Genomic DNA, 18,306 nt, shown 5'->3' with positions numbered 1-18,306 from the left:
GGGACGGGGCTGGGATGGGGAGCCAGCGTCGTGCGAGAATTATAAAGGTGGGAGCTGGGTTGGGCCGAGGGAGAGGAGAGACCCGCTCGGCCCAGCGTGGGCCGGCCCAACCAAGGTAGGCTAGGGAGAGGGAAGGAGACCCCCCGACGTGGCCGGCCCACAAGGCCCACGTCGGCCCAGCCCAACACGCGGGGGCGCGTGGGGGGAGGGAAGGGTTTCCACCCGCGACCACAGTGCCGCCGGCGCCGACGGGGAGCACGGCACGGCCGCGACCGGCCGGAAAGCGCGGAATTTTGGGCCCCCACGCACTGCGACGGCCGGAGCCGAGCAGGGAGGGGCCAATTCCAGCCGCGGGGACCGACGAGTGCCAGCAGAGCACCGCCACAAGAGCGCCGCCGTGCCGAGATCGGCCTGTCCGGCCACCCCCCAGTTCAATGACCGGGCCCCACGCCCCCGACGACTAGCACCGCTGCCAGCGCCAGGGGGAGGTGGGGAAGGTGGTGCAGATGGGCGGGAGCCGCCGCGCTGCAAAGGATGGGGAGAGGGATGGGAGGGGGACGATTGGGGGTCAGCGGGAGGGGGCCGGGAGAGGGGATCGCATCACCGGCCGGGGGAGCAGCTGGGAAAGCAGCGGCGACGGCCTCAGCCAGCCGGTCACCGAAACGCCGGAGAGGGCAGCGAGCGCCGGCCGCCGTCGCAGCGGCATCCGCGAGGTCCTCCTCCGCAGCCACATCCGCCCACCGCAGACCCGCAAATGGTTGCAAACTGTTGTCATTGCACATTTACTCCTGGTCCAGTGGAGCTCACGATGCTCTGGGATATCAAACTCCCCCTAAATATTCATATATTTTTATGGCAATGGGTTAGAGGACGCCTCCCCTCAGGCACTGAGGTCCGTAAGCGTTATGGACCTGGGGATGGTCTATGCCCCATTTGTCTGGTACCGGAAGATTGCAACCACTTCTTCTTCCTGTTGGAAATATGCCCTAGAGGCAATAATAAATTGATTATTATATATTTCCTTGTTCATGATAATCGTTTATTATCCATGCTAGAATTGTATTGATAGGAAACTCAGATACATGTGTGGATACATAGACAACACCATGTCCCTAGTAAGCCTCTAGTTGACTAGCTCGTTGATCAATAGATGGTTACGGTTTCCTGACCATGGACATTGGATGTCGTTGATAACAGGATCACGTCATTAGGAGAATGATGTGATGGACAAGACCCAATCCTAAGCCTAGCACAAGATCATGTAGTTCGTATGCTAAAGTTTTTCTAATGTCAAGTATCATTTCCTTAGACCATGAGATTGTGCAACTCCAGGATACCGTAGGAGTGCTTTGGGTGTGCCAAACGTCACAACGTAACTGGGTGGCTATAAAGGTACACTACAGGTATCTCCGAAAGTGTCTGTTGGGTTGGCACGAATCAAGACTGGGATTTGTCACTCCATGTAAACGGAGAGGTATCTCTGGGCCCACTCGGTAGGACATCATTATAATGTGCACAATGTGACCAAGGAGTTGATCACGGGATGATGTGTTACGGAACAAGTAAGAGACTTGCCGGTAACGAGATTGAACAAGGTATCGGGATACCGACGATCGAATCTCGGGCAAGTATCGTACCGACGGACAAAGGGAATTGCATACAGGATTGATTAAGTCCTTGACATCGTGGTTCATCCGATGAGATCATCGTGGAACATGTGGGAGCCAACATGGGTATCCAGATCCCGCTGTTGGTTATTGACCGGAGAGTCATCTCGGTCATGTCTGCATGTCTCCCGAACCCGTAGGGTCTACACACTTAAGGTTCGATGACGCTAGGGTTATAAAGGAAGTTTGTATGTGGTTACCGAATGTTGTTCGGAGTCCCGGATGAGATCCCGGACGTCACGAGGAGTTCCGGAATGGTCCGGAGGTAAAGATTTATATATGGGAAGTCCTGTTTTGATCACCGGAAAAGTTTCGGGTTTTATCGGTAACGTACCGGGACCACCGGGAGGGTCCCGGGGGTCCACCAAGTGGGGCCAAAAGCCACGGAGTGCTGCATGGGCCAAGTGTGGGAGGGGACCAGCCCCAGGTGAGCTGGTGCGCCCCCCCACCAAGGCCCAAGGCGCAAGGAAGAGGGGAAGGGGGCAAACCCTAGGGAAGATGGGCCTTGAGGCCCACCCTGGTGCGCCTCCCCCTCTCCCCTCCCCTTGGCCGCCCCTAGATGGGATCTAGGGGGCTGCCGCCACCCCTAGGGAGGGAACCCTAGGTGGGGGCGCAGCCCCTCCCCTCCCCCTATATATAGTTGAGGTTTGGGCTGCCCAATACACACGAGTTCCTCTCCCTGTTGGTGCAGCCCTACCTCTCTTTCTCCTCGTCTCTCGTAGTGCTTGGCGAAGCCCTGCTGGATCACCACGCTCCTCCACCACCACCACGCCATTGTGCTGCTGCTGGATGGAGTCTTCCTCAACCTCTCCCTCTCTCCTTGCTGGATCAAGGCATGGGAGACGTCACCGGGCTGTAGGTGTGTTGAACACGGAGGTGCCGTCCGTTCGGCACTAGGATCATCGGTGATTTGGATCACGACGAGTACGACTCCATCAACCCCGTTCACTTGAACGCTTCCGCTTAGCGATCTACAAGGGTATGTAGATACACTCTCCTTCCCCTCGTTGCTAGATTACTCCATAGATTGATCTTGGTGATGCGTAAAAAATTTTGAATTTCTGCTACGTTCCCCAACACTTCCGGTGCCTGGCAGCGCAGTTCTTATGGATCTGCTTCCAGGAGGTAGTTGGGGGCACATGGTGCCATGACAACCTCCCGGATATGTTCGGGAAGGTCCTCCGGCTCCCCGGGACTAGATGCGCCCCTATTTGGGTCGCGCTAGGTACCCTTGTCTGGTCCCTTTGGTGTACCCGCAATAAATTAGTCGTCGAATGAGTGATTCCATCTCGTGTGACTGATGTGATCTACAAAATGTGTGGCTTCTTGCAGCTCTGGAGGCCGCTTAGTAAGCGGAGCGATCGAGGCGTCATCGACAACATCATGACGGGTCTTCGTGCCTCGGCTGCGTCTTTTGCTCCTCCCACGGCGCCTCCCCCGCCCCCTCCGGAGTCAGATTAGCGTCTCCTAGTAGTCTAATTTGGGGCTTGTCTTGCTGTGTCCCCAGCATAATTCTATAATTTATTGTACTTGAAACTCTTGTGTTGGATGCTTGGTGATATGCTTTATAAAACGGGGAAATCCTTTTTCGTAACACGGTAATACGCGTTGATTCAAGCGCACGGGCCAGCCACCTTCCAATCAGGCAAGCGCACGGCCCAGGCTTAACTACCGGCGCCGCACGCGACGTGGCCACACGCGAGCCATCCATCGCAACGCACCGCACGCGCGCGCCCACCCCCACCTGAACGTCACACCGGAAGCCGGCCGCTCCCCCGCCACCTACTATCCATCACGCGCGCGCCGCGCCATTGGATGCCACCGTCCCTCCCATTCTCCCATAAAACCCGCCACGCGACACGGCAACGGCACGAGGCAAGGCAAGGCAAGGCAAAACCCAACGCGGCGTTCGCTACTCCACCGAAAGACGAGATCTCCCGAAAGACCGACACCGCGATGGTGCTCCCGCCGCCGCACATCGCCGTGGTGGCCTTCCCCTTCAGCTCCCACGCGGCCGTGCTCTTCTCCTTCGCGCGCGCCCTCGCCGCCGCCGCGCCGCCCGGGACGAGCCTCTCGTTCCTCACCACCGCCGACAACGCCGCGCAGCTCGGCAAGGCCGGCGCGCTCCCGGTGAACCTGCGCTTCGTCGAGGTCCCGGACGGGGTGCCCCCGGGCGAGACGAAGTGGCTGCCGCCGCCGCGCCGAATGGAGCTCTTCATGGCCGCGGCCGAGGCCGGCGGGGTCAGGGACGGGCTGGAGGCGGCACGCGCCGCCGCGGGCGGCGCCAGGGTGAGCTGCGTCGTCGGGGACGCGTTCGTCTGGATGGCCGCCGAGGCGGCCGCCGCTGCCGGCGCGCCGTGGGTGGCCGTCTGGACCGCCGCGTCCTGCGCCCTCCTCGCGCACCTCCGGACCGACGCGCTCCGCCAGGACGTCGGCGATCAGGGTACATTCTTGCTCGAGTGTCCGTTGAGATTATCATGGAGTTTAGCTAGAGAATCTTATCCTTATCTCTTTCTTGGGTTTTAAACGTTTAATTAATTAGAGAGTCGTATTCTGATCTCTATGTCGCGTGCCTAACCTGCAGCCGCGAGCCGAGCCGACGAGCTGCTGACGGCGCACGCCGGCCTCGGCGGCTACCGCGTCCGGGACCTCCCCGACGGCGTCATCTCCGGCGACTTCAACTACGTCATCAGCCTCCTGCTCCACCGCCTGGCGCAGCGCGTTCCTAAAGCGGCCACGGCCGTCGCTCTCAACACCTTCCCGGGCCTCGACCCGCCCGAGCTCACCGCCGCCCTCGCCGCCGAGCTCCCGAACTGCCTGCCCCTCGGCCCCTACCACCTCCTCCCCGGCGCCGAGCCCGCAGCAGACACCAACGAAGCGCCGGCCGACCCGCACGGCTGCCTCGCCTGGCTCGACCGCCGGCCCGCGCGGTCCGTCGCGTACGTCAGCTTCGGCACGATCGCCTCGGCGCGGCCGGAGGAGCTGCAGGAGCTCGCGGCCGGGCTGGAGGCGAGCGGCGCGCCGTTCCTGTGGTCGCTGCGCGAGGAGTCGTGGCCGCTGCTCCCGCCGGGGTTCCTGGAGCGCGCGCCGGGCCTCGTGGTGCCGTGGGCGCCGCAGGTGGGCGTGCTGCGGCACGCCGCCGTCGGCGCGTTCGTGACGCACGCCGGGTGGGCGTCGGTGCTGGAGGGCGTGTCCAGCGGCGTGCCCATGGCGTGCCGCCCCTTCTTCGGCGACCAGGCGATGAACGCGCGGTCGGTGGCCAGCGTGTGGGGCTTCGGCACGGCGTTCGACGGACCGATGACGCGCGGCGGCGTGGCCAACGCGGTGGCGACGCTGCTGCGCGGGGAGGATGGGGAGCGGATGAGGGCCAAGGCGCAGGAGCTGCAGGCCATGGTGGGCAAGGCGTTCCAGCCGGACGGCGGCTGCAGGAAGAACTTCGCCGAGTTCGTCAAGATAGTTTCTCGGGTGTGATCGTGTGTACTCGTATACAACTGTAGTATAAAAGTCTTGCTAAGTCTCATTTGATACTATATCTATGTACTCGTACAATTGTATAAGAATCCCTGCCACTTTTTCACGGCAATTTATTTTGTTATATGCACTAAGTGGTAAGAATGGTAAAGTCATAGAGTGAGTAATTTGACATTTGGGCTTGAATTTTTTTTTCGGCTATTAACACACATCATTACATGTATCATGTCAAATTTTGGCATTTTAATTAAAAAAATCTAACAATACTCAAAAATCACGAAACTTGGCATGGTGTCATGATATGACTCATGAAGATCATGGTTAAAAAATTAAGAATGTTTCAAAAAATTTGTCATGTAGATTGCTTACAAACCAGACAATCTCCGAGGAAGAAACTAGGTTTCGAGAGGGGATGAGTCAAGTTTGTATTTTTATTGAGCGTTGCTTTGTTGGTTGACTTGATTTTTTTTTCCACACTCAATGCACACCATTACATGTATCATGTCAAAATTTCGCATTTTTCAAGATAAGTTTGTTATATTTCTACTACCACTATAAAAAAGAAGAGAGGGGCAGATCCAGAAAATCACATCCATCCATCATTAAAATCTAATGGCCCTTAATCCTTCTGTGTTTAACGCTACCAACCACGCATTAAGCCACGACTGATCGATCGCTAATCTGCCCCGCGGTAAAAAAGAAAGAAAAACCGTCTGCACGACCTCCTCCGCCTCCTCCCGTGCCGTTCGCCTCCCGCAACCGCGCCCTTCGCCGGCAGCCGAGGCGGACGAGCCCCATGAGGGGAGGTCCCTCGAGGGACGGTGCAATCGGCGAGCGCGGCAGAGGCGTGGCGAGGACGTGGACGAGGGAGGTGGCCCTGTTGTGTGCGATGGGAGGCAGATGCCGGCGGCGCTGGCGACGAGGATTGATGCCAACGGCGCTTGACGGCCCTGCCCTGCCGCCACCGTCGCCGACGACGGAGGGCTCCGGCTTGGCACCCCAGGACACGCCCTGGGTGACCGGCGGTGCTGGGTGCGCCCAGAAGGAGCAGGTGTCGTTGCCTCACCGGTCGTCGCTGCCCGGCACGCAGGGGGCGGCGCTGGGGACTGTCGAGTCACGGCGGCCGCCCCGCTTGGAGAAGCTGCATGGTAGTCGTTGCGCCATGCTCATCTGATGCCTAGACAACAAGGAGCAGCTTGCCAACATCCCTAAGACAGGCGTCACCAGCGGATGCAGCAGTGCAACGTAACTCCTCCTCTGAACTCTGCTCTTCTTCCTCCTGTGCTTTGTTGATTACACTCACTCTCTAATCTCTCTCTGATATTTGGGTACAGCTTGAGCTTCAGTGAGGTGTAGTGTATGAATGGATGGATAGATGAATGTGGAAGTAAAAACAAGGGGAATGTTGGTGTTCTTGGAAAGAATTTGTTAGTCCAAAGAAAGAAAACGAGAGAAGAAAAGAAACTGAAAAAGGAATGTAACATGTTTGTGTATCTGTTGTATATGCAGGAAAGAATTCAGTGGTGGTGTTTGGACTCTGCAGAAATGCCGCTTAGTACAAAAGAATCAAAGAATCTTGTGCGGTAACGCGACGGCGCTGGGCACAAGAAACGCTGTCTTGAGCTGTGTCTCCACAGCCATGTCACGGCAGACCCATCCGTCTCCGTGCCCGGGCGCTCCCCCCCCCCCTCCCCGCTCCAGCGCCGCAATCCGGTCCGAATCAATACTTTCCTCCGTCGTAGATCTGCGGCCCCTTCATGCTTCATGCCCATGGTGTGCTCGACATGCCGCCTCGACACGTTGCACTGGTATGTGTCCGACAGCGCCATACAATTTTATAGTAATATTCAGCTTTATCCATGTTGCAATGACAATTACTGTATATATAACTCTTACCGTGTTCAATACCGATGGGCGATGGCTGCTCTCTCCTTTTTGTTTTGTGAAAGGACCTCAGATTAATTAAATCTCCAGCCAGAGATACAAGGCACCCCAGTGTGAATGATTTACTCAAGTTTAAGCTATCCAAGGCGTTGGATTTTTTCTGGACATGGTTCAAAACGAAGATTGTACTGACATATAGTAATTGCAAAGCTTACATCACAGAATGATATAAGTAAGAAATGATACTCAGTGTATTGGAACATTGATGTTGGTTTTAGATATGGAGTAAGAAGTTTCCCAGGAAGAATCACTTTTCTGAACCATGCACATTTTCTCACATTATGCCAGTTAGAAGGAAGAGAATTAAGAACATTAACACATATCTTTGGTGAATATCATTATACTATGTCCAATGATATACCATGTATACATATGTAAAAGGTTAAAAATGACAAATATTTATCAAAAGAACCATGCCTAGGAGCTAGATAGATTCTGGCCAAATAGATTTTGAATAAGGGAGTTGGAACTTTGCAGGAACTTTGCAGTTGATTTTCTACATCAAATTTGGTAGCCTGGAGATGCAGAAGAAGTAGGCACAAGGAGGCGAACGGGCGTAGTAAATTTACTATGTGTTAGTTGTTAAGGCTGTGTTTGATAGTAAAGTATTATAAAAAACAAAATATCAACAGTAATTTAGCATGTAGGTATAACATACCGTGGTTTTGACAAAGCAAAGTATTTTGTAGTATTGGCAATACACAGGACCTGTTTGGCGCAGAGACGTAAAATCAATTGCAGCGTTAACAGTGCAAACACGTCAGCGAAGCTAGTCGTTGCATGCAGCAAAGTGATTGGCCAAAGAACAGCCATGCACATGGCGAGAGAGCAGCGTGTTACCTACCATCAGCATGCATAAGAAAGCTTGCACTGAATGAACTCCGCTAAACAGCCATGACCAAAAAGGAGGTCGGCAGCACGGCGTAGCCGGCGGCTAACCAAGCGGCAGAGCTGCACAAGAACTGGCGGCTTGGCCTTCTTCTGCATCTGCGGGCTGTAGTAGATGGGACAACGACGAGCCATGAAGAGAGGCCTACATGCAGCAGCAGTGAGTTCACGAGCGGAGCTGAAAGACGCACGGCGGCATCTACAAAGAGCGCAGGCGGTGGCAGCGAATAATTTTTATAGAGGAAGACGAGTCAGCAGGGAAGACGTTGACGACGTGCGACGTCGTTCTTTTCGTCAGCTCAGTTTTTAAAAAAGAGGTCTTGGGTTCTTTTTATAATACAGAGAAAAAACAGTGTTTTGACAAATACTGTAGTATTAAAATTACAGTTTTTAGGAGCAACCAAACAACTCATTATAAATAAAACTATGGTAATCTGAAAAACTGTAGTATTCTTGAAATACATAGAAAATATTTTGCTACCAAACAGGGCCTAAATATAAGCTACAGGTCCAAATGTTGATGCTCCTGCTTACAAGTCGTATGAAATGTTTTTTCAAATGCTTTATGATGTTTTTGCTTAGTTGCCTCTGAAGTACATAATTTTATTTTCTCATTTTTCTCATAATGCCTAGCGTTATGATGGGATATGGGAAGAGATGGGTGAATGACCTATAGGATTTAATAGCCCGTGCTCCCTTGCTATCTGCCTGCAACACAAGCTCATGCTCTACTACAGGGAGGCTGCGGTCATACGAGGACATCATTAAGATCTTCGATCGGTGCAACCAACTGATTGATGTTGCTGTTTGGATGGCCTGTAGTTCGAGTCATTCTGGGTTTTCTACTGTTATACCTCGCATCTAGAAGATCTTTGGTGGGTTTCATAATCGCAAGGTCAAATGGCATTATACAAATTGAGTGCTATTACCATGCATGTGACTGTTCTGTTTGAAGTAAGTCAAACTCTATTAGGTATGTGATGTTTCCAAATTGAATAAGTAGAAGTGCACATCTGACATATATCTCGAATTAATGTTTCTAGAAATAATGAGTTAATTTTATGAACACCGATGGGCAAACGTTTTATCTTTATTTGATGATCCAGAGAGAGGTCAACTTCCATTTTTACTGTCATTAACCTTTTATTGCCATCTTGATAAGCACATGGTGAATTATGTACTAAGTGTATATTTCATGCTTGTTATAAGGTCTCAGATCAATGTTGATGCTCTTGCTTCTCCTTGTATTTCTCATATATTAGAAGCTGTTGGAAACATTTATAGTTTCCCTGACATGTTTAGCATGTAGTTATTTCCCTTATTTAAATGCAGATGAAAATAATAATCTAGATGCATCTATTTCTCTTTTTGGACCAGGGGAGTGTTCCCCGTTTGAATAATAAATACCTAGAGTGGCAGTATTGCTAACGGTGAAATGCATTTAAAATATCTGTAGGTTGTACCAGCTTGAAGAAGTATTCTGACTGAAAATATCTGCATAGGTTATACGGGCCAGAGTATCCATTGTCGACGCCACATTCGCTGTTGTACCCATATTTGAGGCCAACCAAACTATGTAGTCGTCTGTCATCTTGGAAGTCTCCAGACGAGCTCGTGCCCAAGAAGCTCCGGTGTCAGGATAGAACGGTAATACATGCATGTGCTTTAAATATATGTTTAAACCATAAAATTGATTTGTTCCTTTCAATGGTATGTCAACATGAATTTCCAAGTATATGCACTACATGTTGCTATCAAATGACTCACTTCTAATGCATTGCTTCTTAGCTGAATATATGTTTGTTTGTTATACTTTTTCCTTAGAAACTACTGTTCTCAAGTGGAGAGTGGAGACACGATTGTAAAGGTCATCCCTTGTAATCTCAACTGAAATAAGCGGATGTCTAGCTGATGTTGGCATACATGGAAATTCGTCTTGTCTTTTATTGGTTAACACCCAATAGGCTTCACCAAATTGTTTTGAATTTTTCTTTTATACATCAACTAGATGCTTGTCATTATATTTAATTGGCAACATCATCACTAGTAGAAAAAGGGCCTTTAGTCCCGGTTCTGTAACCGGAACTAAAGGGTCGGTACTAAAGCCTCCCCCTTTAGTCCCGGTTCTTACTGGAACCGGGACTAAAGGCCCTCCACGTGGCCGTTGCCTGGAGGTCCACCTTTAGTCCCGGTTGGTAACAACAACCGGTACTAAAGAAAATTTTATGAACTTTTTTGAATTTTTTTTTAAAAAAAATTAGAATTTTTTTTAGAATTTCAATTTTCTGAATTATTTTAACCTCTAATCTCTAATCACCCCTCGTCACTGCTCAATTTAACCTTTAATCCTTCATCATTTCAAATCATCTAACTTCTCGAACGGTCACCCATCCTCTCACCACTACAGCCTGAGCACGCTTAACTTCCGAGTTCTATTCTCCCTCGTTTCCAAGTCTGCACTTGTTGTTTTCCTGACAATAGTAAGATGTCAATCCTATTAACCCTCAGAAATTTAGCTTGAGCATGAAGTCACACATTCACTGTTTGAGTTTAAAACTATTGTTCTAAAAATCAATAATTATTTAGTAACACTAATATTTCTTGAATAAGTAGTTTGACCACAGTTTGACCCTAGTTTGACCACAATTTGACCATAGTTTGACCAGATTTGACCAAAATTCAAAAAAACTGAAATAATTATTTAGTAACACTAATATTTCTTGAATAAGTAGTTTGACCATTGTTTGACCACAGTTTGACCATAGTTGACCAAAATTCAAAAAAACTGAAATAATTATTTAGTAACACTAATATTCTTGAATAATTATTTAGTAACACTAATACTTCTTGAATAAGTAGTTTGACCAGATTTAAAAAAATTCAAAAAAACTGAAATTTGAGCATAACTTTTTTTCCTTTTAGAATTTGAGAATTTGAAGGATTTTCGTTCTGAACATTTTGATATATTATACGTTTTTTCTGACATCGTATGCAAAAGTTATAGCCATTTTACATTTTCCCTACATTTTTTGCAAAACATGTCCAAATTTAAGTTTTAAATTTTCCTAACTAGTAGATGTAGTAATATAACTACCTCTGGAAGGATTTTACTTGGGGGGGGGTAGAGTTTGAAAATGGGACCTTTAGTCCCGGTTTGAGACACAAACCGGGACTAAAGGGCATCGCACCCTTTAGTCTCGGTTCGTGTCTCAAACCAGGACTAAAGGGCTCAGATGAACCGGGACTAATGCCTTAGCCGCACGAACCGGGACCAATGCTCACATTAGTCCCGGTTCGTGACTGAACCGGGACTAATGTGAATATTGCCCCGTGACCAAAGTCCTGTTTTCTACTAGTGCATGTAAACCCTGTGTACAAGAAAAATCTTGAAAAACTCAGGTTGCAGTTAGCTATGAAGTATATCCATTTTATTACAACTTGCTTATGATGTACTATACTTGTCCAACACAAAACTCAAACTCACAACACAGGTACCTAAATCATATTTATAATCAACATCAGAAAAGAAAAGGAAAAAACAGTTGGTTCCAACGAACAGGTCGAGCAGCTCACGCCGCTTGCAGCTATTTCTTTGGGTACATTTTCATGCTTCATTAGGATAGAGGGAGGCATCACCATTCACCAAGTCTATGTATCTTTCCCAAGCCAGGCACAGATGAAGTCTCGTCTTTTTTTTAGAAACGATGTCTCATCTTGTTGATGCACGTGAATTTCATGTGCATGCTTACTAGTAAGCAATTAAATGCATTTTCTATACATTTGAAATAGACCCATTTGCATGCAAAGTGAGTGATCCTTCCACAGTTAGTGTTCAAAATTTTCAGCACTAAACATACATCATTAAATGTGACATGCCAAAATTTGGCATTGTTTCGGGTCTGTCTGCTATATTTAAGTCTTTGAGTGGATTACGTCCATTAAGGATAAAATAGCTAATTAACAGTAAAAAAGCCAAACTTTTACATGAAAATTTAAAGGATGTACCTTTAATGTAGATTTTTTTTTGGTCCATAAGACTAACCTAAAACATGGCGGGCAAGGCATTCCAGCCTGACGGCGGCTGCATGAAGAACTTTGACGAGTTCGTCAAGATAGTTTGTCGGGTGTGATCGTGTACTCATACAAATGTATAATAGATTTGCTAATTCTGCTGGAACTATGGGACCGATTACCTGGTAAGTCAACCCATTTTTTTCGTGTAAGTCACTTCTTTTTAGAGTCAATTACATCGGTGGTGCTAGAACTTGGCGTAAACGTTCACTTTGGTGCTAGAAGTTGCGGCATACGTTAAAGTGGTGCAAAAACTTGACTTCAACTTGCAAATACGGTGCAACTCTCATTGTATACGGTTGTGACGTTGATGAGGCATGACAGCGTGGCATAGGGTCCACCGTCAGTACTGCATGGTGAAAACTGAAAGTGTGGTGTGCTATTTTTGCAAAAAAACCTGTGTTTTTCTCACGAAAAGGCCCTGACAAGTGTGTGCCATCCAGTCGGTCCCACTTGTTAGTGGAACATCACAATTTTTATTCGAATGAAAAATATGCCGCCAATGGATTCGTATCGGTGACCTCGGTCCAAACTGCGTGCGCAGCTAACCATCAGCCCAGAGCTCACAACATGACATAGAAGCATACACACATTTTATATCTTGGAATTAAGTAACATAACTCAAGAATTTAATCCTGAAAAGGGTTACGCCCATGGGGTTTCGAGCGAGCTACCAAAGTAAAACAATTAGGAGAGCGTGCCACAGCAACTATGTACTCTCATGTGTAAATATAATTGTTACAGTTTATGTCTATAACAGTACGTGCTCTTGTGCTACAATTTATGTTATTTTTTCACTTTTCAAAAGTTGTAATGTAAATTGTAATTGTAAATAATATACATATAAATAAAATATATTAGACTAAAACTAAGCTCATCTATTAATTTTTAAAAATCCATCCAATTAAACTATGATTAATTGTATAATTACAAAGTTTCTGCATATTAAATAAAATATGAAGTAATTTTAGAAAATATGTGTATCTGAGAAAATTTATCATATCAGTTAAAAAAATTTACAATTTTTTTAAATATATTCATGTTGTATATAAAATTGTGCAAGCTTTAATGTTTTTATGTTTTTTTTAAAAGTGTTCATGCATTTTAGTAAAATTTGTGTGTTTTCTAAAAACAGGTTATGTATTTTTAAATCAATATAAATATATGGGTACAAAAAACTAGCCTAGTATGCCTCGGAGTGCAGGTTCTCAAATGAATACGTATTTACAATTACAGTTTACAGTTTTTCGGGCTAAAAATAAGGAAAAAAACAAACATGTACAAAATGAACCGCACTAATTAACTGCAGTCTGTTTAGCCAAGCGGACGTACTGTCTTTTTTTTTCCGGGTGAGTGGGGGTACTGTTGTAGACATAAAGGTTAGCAATCCTATATTAAGGCATGAAATGGCATTTGTTTTTGTTTTTTTGCGAATAAAATGGCATTTGTTGTATATTTGCTAGGTCCTCCTCATGGTAATTGTCAGGTCGCTGGTACGAAATCTCACGGCGGTATCTTTTTTATTTGAATGAAAAATCTTATTTTACGTTATTTGGCGAAGATATAAAGATTGATTATGCTTATAGAACATCAGTTGTTATCTGGTGTGTTTGCTAGGCGCGCTCTCGGTTGACAATAGGTCATCGGTTCGAATCCTTGCCTGGCTTCTACTTTTCTTTCTAATACCAACAGAATTTGTGATGTTTGGCTGACAGGTGAGACCACCTGATGCCACATATAAAAAATGAAAAATAAAAAAATTGAGTTCTTTTTTGCAAAAAGAGAACACACGCCCAGTCTGCACCATATGGTCACTGACAGCAGGCCGTACGCCATGCTGTCATGCCTCGTCAGCTTCACCGGCGTATACAAATAAGATTTGCACCTTATTTGCACGTTCAAGCCAAGTTCTTGCACCACTTTAATGTATACGCAAGTTCTAGCACTAAAATGACCGTTTACACCAAGTTATACCACCACCGATGTAATTGACTCTTCTTTTTACCATCGAATCCCCATCCAAGGGCTAGGATCTCCATCCTCCGGCGCCTCCTCCCAGCCCAGCCTTAACCGCCAGCCACAACCATCAGCGACCGCCCCGTCACCCCCTCGGCCGTCCCACCGCTATGCTGGCCATTACCCCCCTCGACTTGCAGCCCCATCACGATTCAGGCCCGCTCTCGCCAGCGCCCGCTCGTCCACGTCTCGGTCTCGTCGTGGCTGGCGCTCCTCACGCCAGCCTCGCGGTTCGCAAGTTTGACTTACACCTAAAAAAAACGTCGACTTACATATAGTCCATGCGTCGAACTATTGGTCGTTTTCACAGATTATGAGTCCTATACAGTAAATTCCAACTTTTCCCCCCTCCTCTCGTGACACATTTCACCCAATCTAACAGAATTTCCATCAAACCAGCCTATTTAAACAAGTTACTTTTTCACCCCTTCAAAGTTTTATTTCGTTTCAATGCCAAATCAGTGGTGTAGGCTTCTTCGACTTGACTAATTGGGCGAAGGAGGAGCTTCTTAGGGCAACTCCAACGCGATACACCAAGTCGCTGCAAAAATGTCTGAATCAGATAGCCCCTCACACACACGGTCTCAAGTTCGAACCAATGACAAACAGTGTTGATATCATACATTTTTTAAGAGAAGTGTTGAGGTAATACTTAGACGTGAGGTATTATCTCATATTCAGATGAGATATAGTCCAACCCTATAAAATGACTTCAGTATAAATACAGTTCAGCAACGGCTGACCCTTGCCGCGCAGACTTATGATGGGACACAATTACAGTTACAGTCGGGCATTATAGACTTTTGATCAAACAATTCAGACAATAAATAAACTTAGATAATGGAAGCCGCAAAAGAAAGATAGACCGTGGTTTGTCAGTGCTTCTCTTCACCGCTGTTTATGGGTCCGAAGAAGCTCGCTCCAGAAGCTCAGGCCCTTTTATTCCGCAGCTTGAGCAGAGCACGGAGTGGCCGCTCCATGACGTTCAAGAACCCGACCTGCGGCTCGAGGTCGACAGCGAGGTCGCCTTCTGCCTCCATCCACTCGAACTCCCTCACCAGGTTTGCCACGAAGTAGCCAAGGTGGAGCATCGCCACGCCCATGCCGGGGCACATCCTCCTGCCGGCGCCGAACGGCATCATCTTGATCTCTCCGGCGCTTCCTGCCGCCGCCACGAGGCTCACGCCGTCGCCCCCGCCGCCGGCAAGGAACCTCTCCGGTGCAAACTTGTCCGGCTCGGCCCACGCCGTCTCGTCCCGCGCCAGACGCTCCAGGGGGAACTGCACCGTCGTCCCCGCCGCGACGCGACGACCGTCGAGAAAGACGTGGTCGTCGGGCATCACCTTGTCGTCATCAGCAAGAGAATATTAGGTATAAGTACATTACGTGCGTGTGACCTCGACTGACTAACTAGTTTTGGATTTAGAATTGGAAAGCAGTTAATTAGGCCTTGTACAATGGTAAGATGTTTAGAAGGGTGCTTAGAAAGATAAACCGATTTTTTTAAACACCGATGCTTATTTTTATATGAGAGACGTTTAGTTAAGTGTTTACTCTGTATAAATAGACACTGATGCTTAAGAAAAACCTAATTTATTTCTTTAAGCACCCCCTAAACACCTACCATTGTATTGCTCACCTGCCTGGCCACCGACGGCACCGTGGGGTGCAGCCGCAGCGCCTCCATGAGGACAGCGTTGAGGTACTCCAGCTTGCCGAGGTCGTCCTCACTGACCTCCTCGGCGTCCGCTCCAACGAAGGCGTCGATCTCGCTCCGGACGGCCTCCTGCACGTCCACATGCTTCACCAAGTTGGCCATGACCCACTGCAGCGCCGCCGTCGCCGGCTCCGTGCCGGCGCCAAGAAACTCCGAGCAGAGCCCCACCAACTCGCCGTCTGTTAGCCTTTGCTTACTAGCCTTTGCACCGGAGTCGAAGTGGCTGTCGTCTGGGACGAGGAGCTCGATGAGCGTGTCCACATAGGTTGGAGCTTCGCCGGAAGGGCGGCGCAGCAGGCCGCGCCGGGCATTGACGAGCGGGAGGTACATCTCCTCCTGCTGCCGCCTGAGTGTGACCAGCTTGTTCCACCGGTCCCGGTAGATTAGCTCGGTCAACGCCGGGAGTGCGGCAAAGACACGCAGCCCAACGAGGGACCGAATGAGCTCCTCCATGCCATCGGCCATGGCGCGGACGAGGCGCGAGTCGACGTCGCCGCCGAAGCACATGGCGGCGCTGAGGCCGAACAGAGCAGCGTGCATGCTCTCGGCCGCGAGGACCAAGCCATCGTTAGACGACTTGCACTGTTCCCGGAGGTCCGCGACGAGGCCGCAGAGCGCGCGGCGCCGGGCGGGGGCGTAGACGCGGAGGCGCGACGGGTGGAAGACCTCCGAGACGAGGTTGCGGCGGATGCCGCGCCACAGCGCGCCGTAGGGCGCCGAGCCTATGTTGTGGTGACGCTGGCGCGAGAGGACGGAGCTGGCCGCGCTCGTCGGCGGGCGGTTGCAGAACGCGCCCCCGGCACCGCGGCGGACGAGGAGGTGGTGCGCGGTCACACGGTCTGTGACGACGACGTCCTGCCGCAAGGCAGCGGAGAAGTCCCGTACGAGAGCCCACTTGGCGGCGGCGAGGCGGGTTTGCATTTCCTTGAACGGCGGTGCACGCCGGAGCAGGCTGCCCACGACGACGAGGAGCGCCATGAGAAGCAAGAGGAGGATCACGTCTTGCATGGCTAGCTAGCTCTAGCTGATGGCCCGACCTCACCAGAGTTGCTACTGCTACGTACTTTCACTTCTTTGTAGACCTTGGAGGTTGCACACTTGCACTTGACCCATCGATGGATCGCTTCACCCAACACCAAGCAAGAAAAAAGTCTCATATTGCTGTACTGGTATATAGATTTGTTAAATACGAGTTGACAAGTGGAGAGCAAGTCATCGTCTTTGTTCTTCTTTTGCGGGGATATGACAAACTTCAACTTGCTTGAGAGATTGGCATCTTATGAAAAAGCATTGTTTTTAGAAAGGACAGTGCTAAAATCCGGACGATTGGACCATAGTATCCGAACGCATGCGTGCATGCATGCTAGCTTCGTCCATCAGGTTAGCTTAATTAGAAGCTCCTATAAATGCATGCAGGAAAAAGACAGAATTAATGATGTCAGCAGATTCTTTTCTAAAACTGAAAGTTTAAAATGTTTTGTAGCTCAAATCATCGACCGATTTGAAAATCTGACTTCACACAACGACGAGATCTTCAAAACTAGATCTCATATTGATATGTTTCGACAACTTTTTTTCAAATAAAAAATTACCAGTCATATAGTACTACATAAATTATCACGTCTGCGACACATAAGTTACCAAGTTGTTTTCACAGAAATTACCGGGCATGAAAAATGATCTTTCAACCTTCTTCCCATGTGTACAAGCATGCATGCACTAGATAATAAAATGATTGATCGATATAGATACGCGCATACATGATGACAATCTTCAATCTTAGAGAGATCCAGCACAGGAGTACGCAAGCGATTGCTGCGAACACGCAACATCTCAAACCATCGCTCTGATAAAAAAAACTGTTTTCACATAAAAGATTTGTCGAGACGAGATCTTTGAAACTAGATCCCATGTTGGTATGTACCGATGACTTTTTTTCAAGTTAAAAATTACCATGCATGTGCTATGAAAGTTATTATGTTGTTTACACAGAAATTATCGAGACATAGAAAATAGTTCCTTTGACCTTCTCTCCACATGCACATTCACGCATACCTTAGAGGACAAAAAATGCTAATGTCAGGGAAGATTCCACCGAAATTCAAAAAAGTTGAAATGTTTTGTAACTCAAACCTTCACTTCGATACAAAAATCATTTTCACATAAAAAATCCGTAGAGACTATACCTTCGAAACTAGATCTCATGTTGTTATGTTTCGATAACTTTTTTCAGCCAAAAATTTGTCAAACATGGGCCAACTAACTTACCAGTTTTGTTGTATGTATATTACCAAGCTATTCACACATGAGTTACCGAAGGATGTTTTCCAGACAAGTCCATCCCGCCTTCCTAGTCAAAAGTTATCACACATGGACTATGTAAGTTATCAACTAAGTTGTGCGTGCATTACCATGTTATTTACACATGAGTTATCGGGGCAAACTTATCACTGTATTTGTACGTAAGTTATCAGATCTAATGTGCGTAAATTACCATGTAATTTGCACAAAAGTTCCCGAGGACATGTTTCT

General features: G+C 48.3%; 2 protein-coding genes across 2 annotated transcripts; one reads left to right on the top strand and one right to left on the bottom strand.

The window, feature by feature from the left end:
• Positions 1–3,497: 3,497 nt before the first annotated feature.
• On the top strand, positions 3,498–5,262 carry LOC125521043 (anthocyanidin 3-O-glucosyltransferase). The gene is made up of 2 exons (XM_048686097.1): positions 3,498–4,110; positions 4,252–5,262. Exons 1-2 carry the CDS (start codon positions 3,624–3,626, stop codon positions 5,136–5,138), a joined length of 1,374 nt encoding a protein of 457 aa, XP_048542054.1. The 5' UTR covers positions 3,498–3,623; the 3' UTR covers positions 5,139–5,262.
• Positions 5,263–14,681: 9,419 nt separating this feature from the next.
• On the bottom strand, positions 14,682–16,897 carry LOC125522473 (cytochrome P450 89A2-like). The gene is made up of 2 exons (XM_048687532.1): positions 15,697–16,897; positions 14,682–15,400 (listed from the first exon to the last, which is right to left on the bottom strand). Exons 1-2 carry the CDS (start codon positions 16,780–16,782, stop codon positions 14,987–14,989), a joined length of 1,500 nt encoding a protein of 499 aa, XP_048543489.1. The 5' UTR covers positions 16,783–16,897; the 3' UTR covers positions 14,682–14,986.
• Between the last annotated feature and the right edge of the window lie 1,409 nt (positions 16,898–18,306).

Source organism: Triticum urartu, chromosome 7 (genome assembly GCF_003073215.2).
Source record: "Triticum urartu cultivar G1812 chromosome 7, Tu2.1, whole genome shotgun sequence".
Classification (NCBI taxonomy): domain Eukaryota; kingdom Viridiplantae; phylum Streptophyta; class Magnoliopsida; order Poales; family Poaceae; genus Triticum; species Triticum urartu.
Note: the sequence above shows the minus strand (reverse complement) of the source record. Positions and strands in the feature narration are given on the sequence as shown.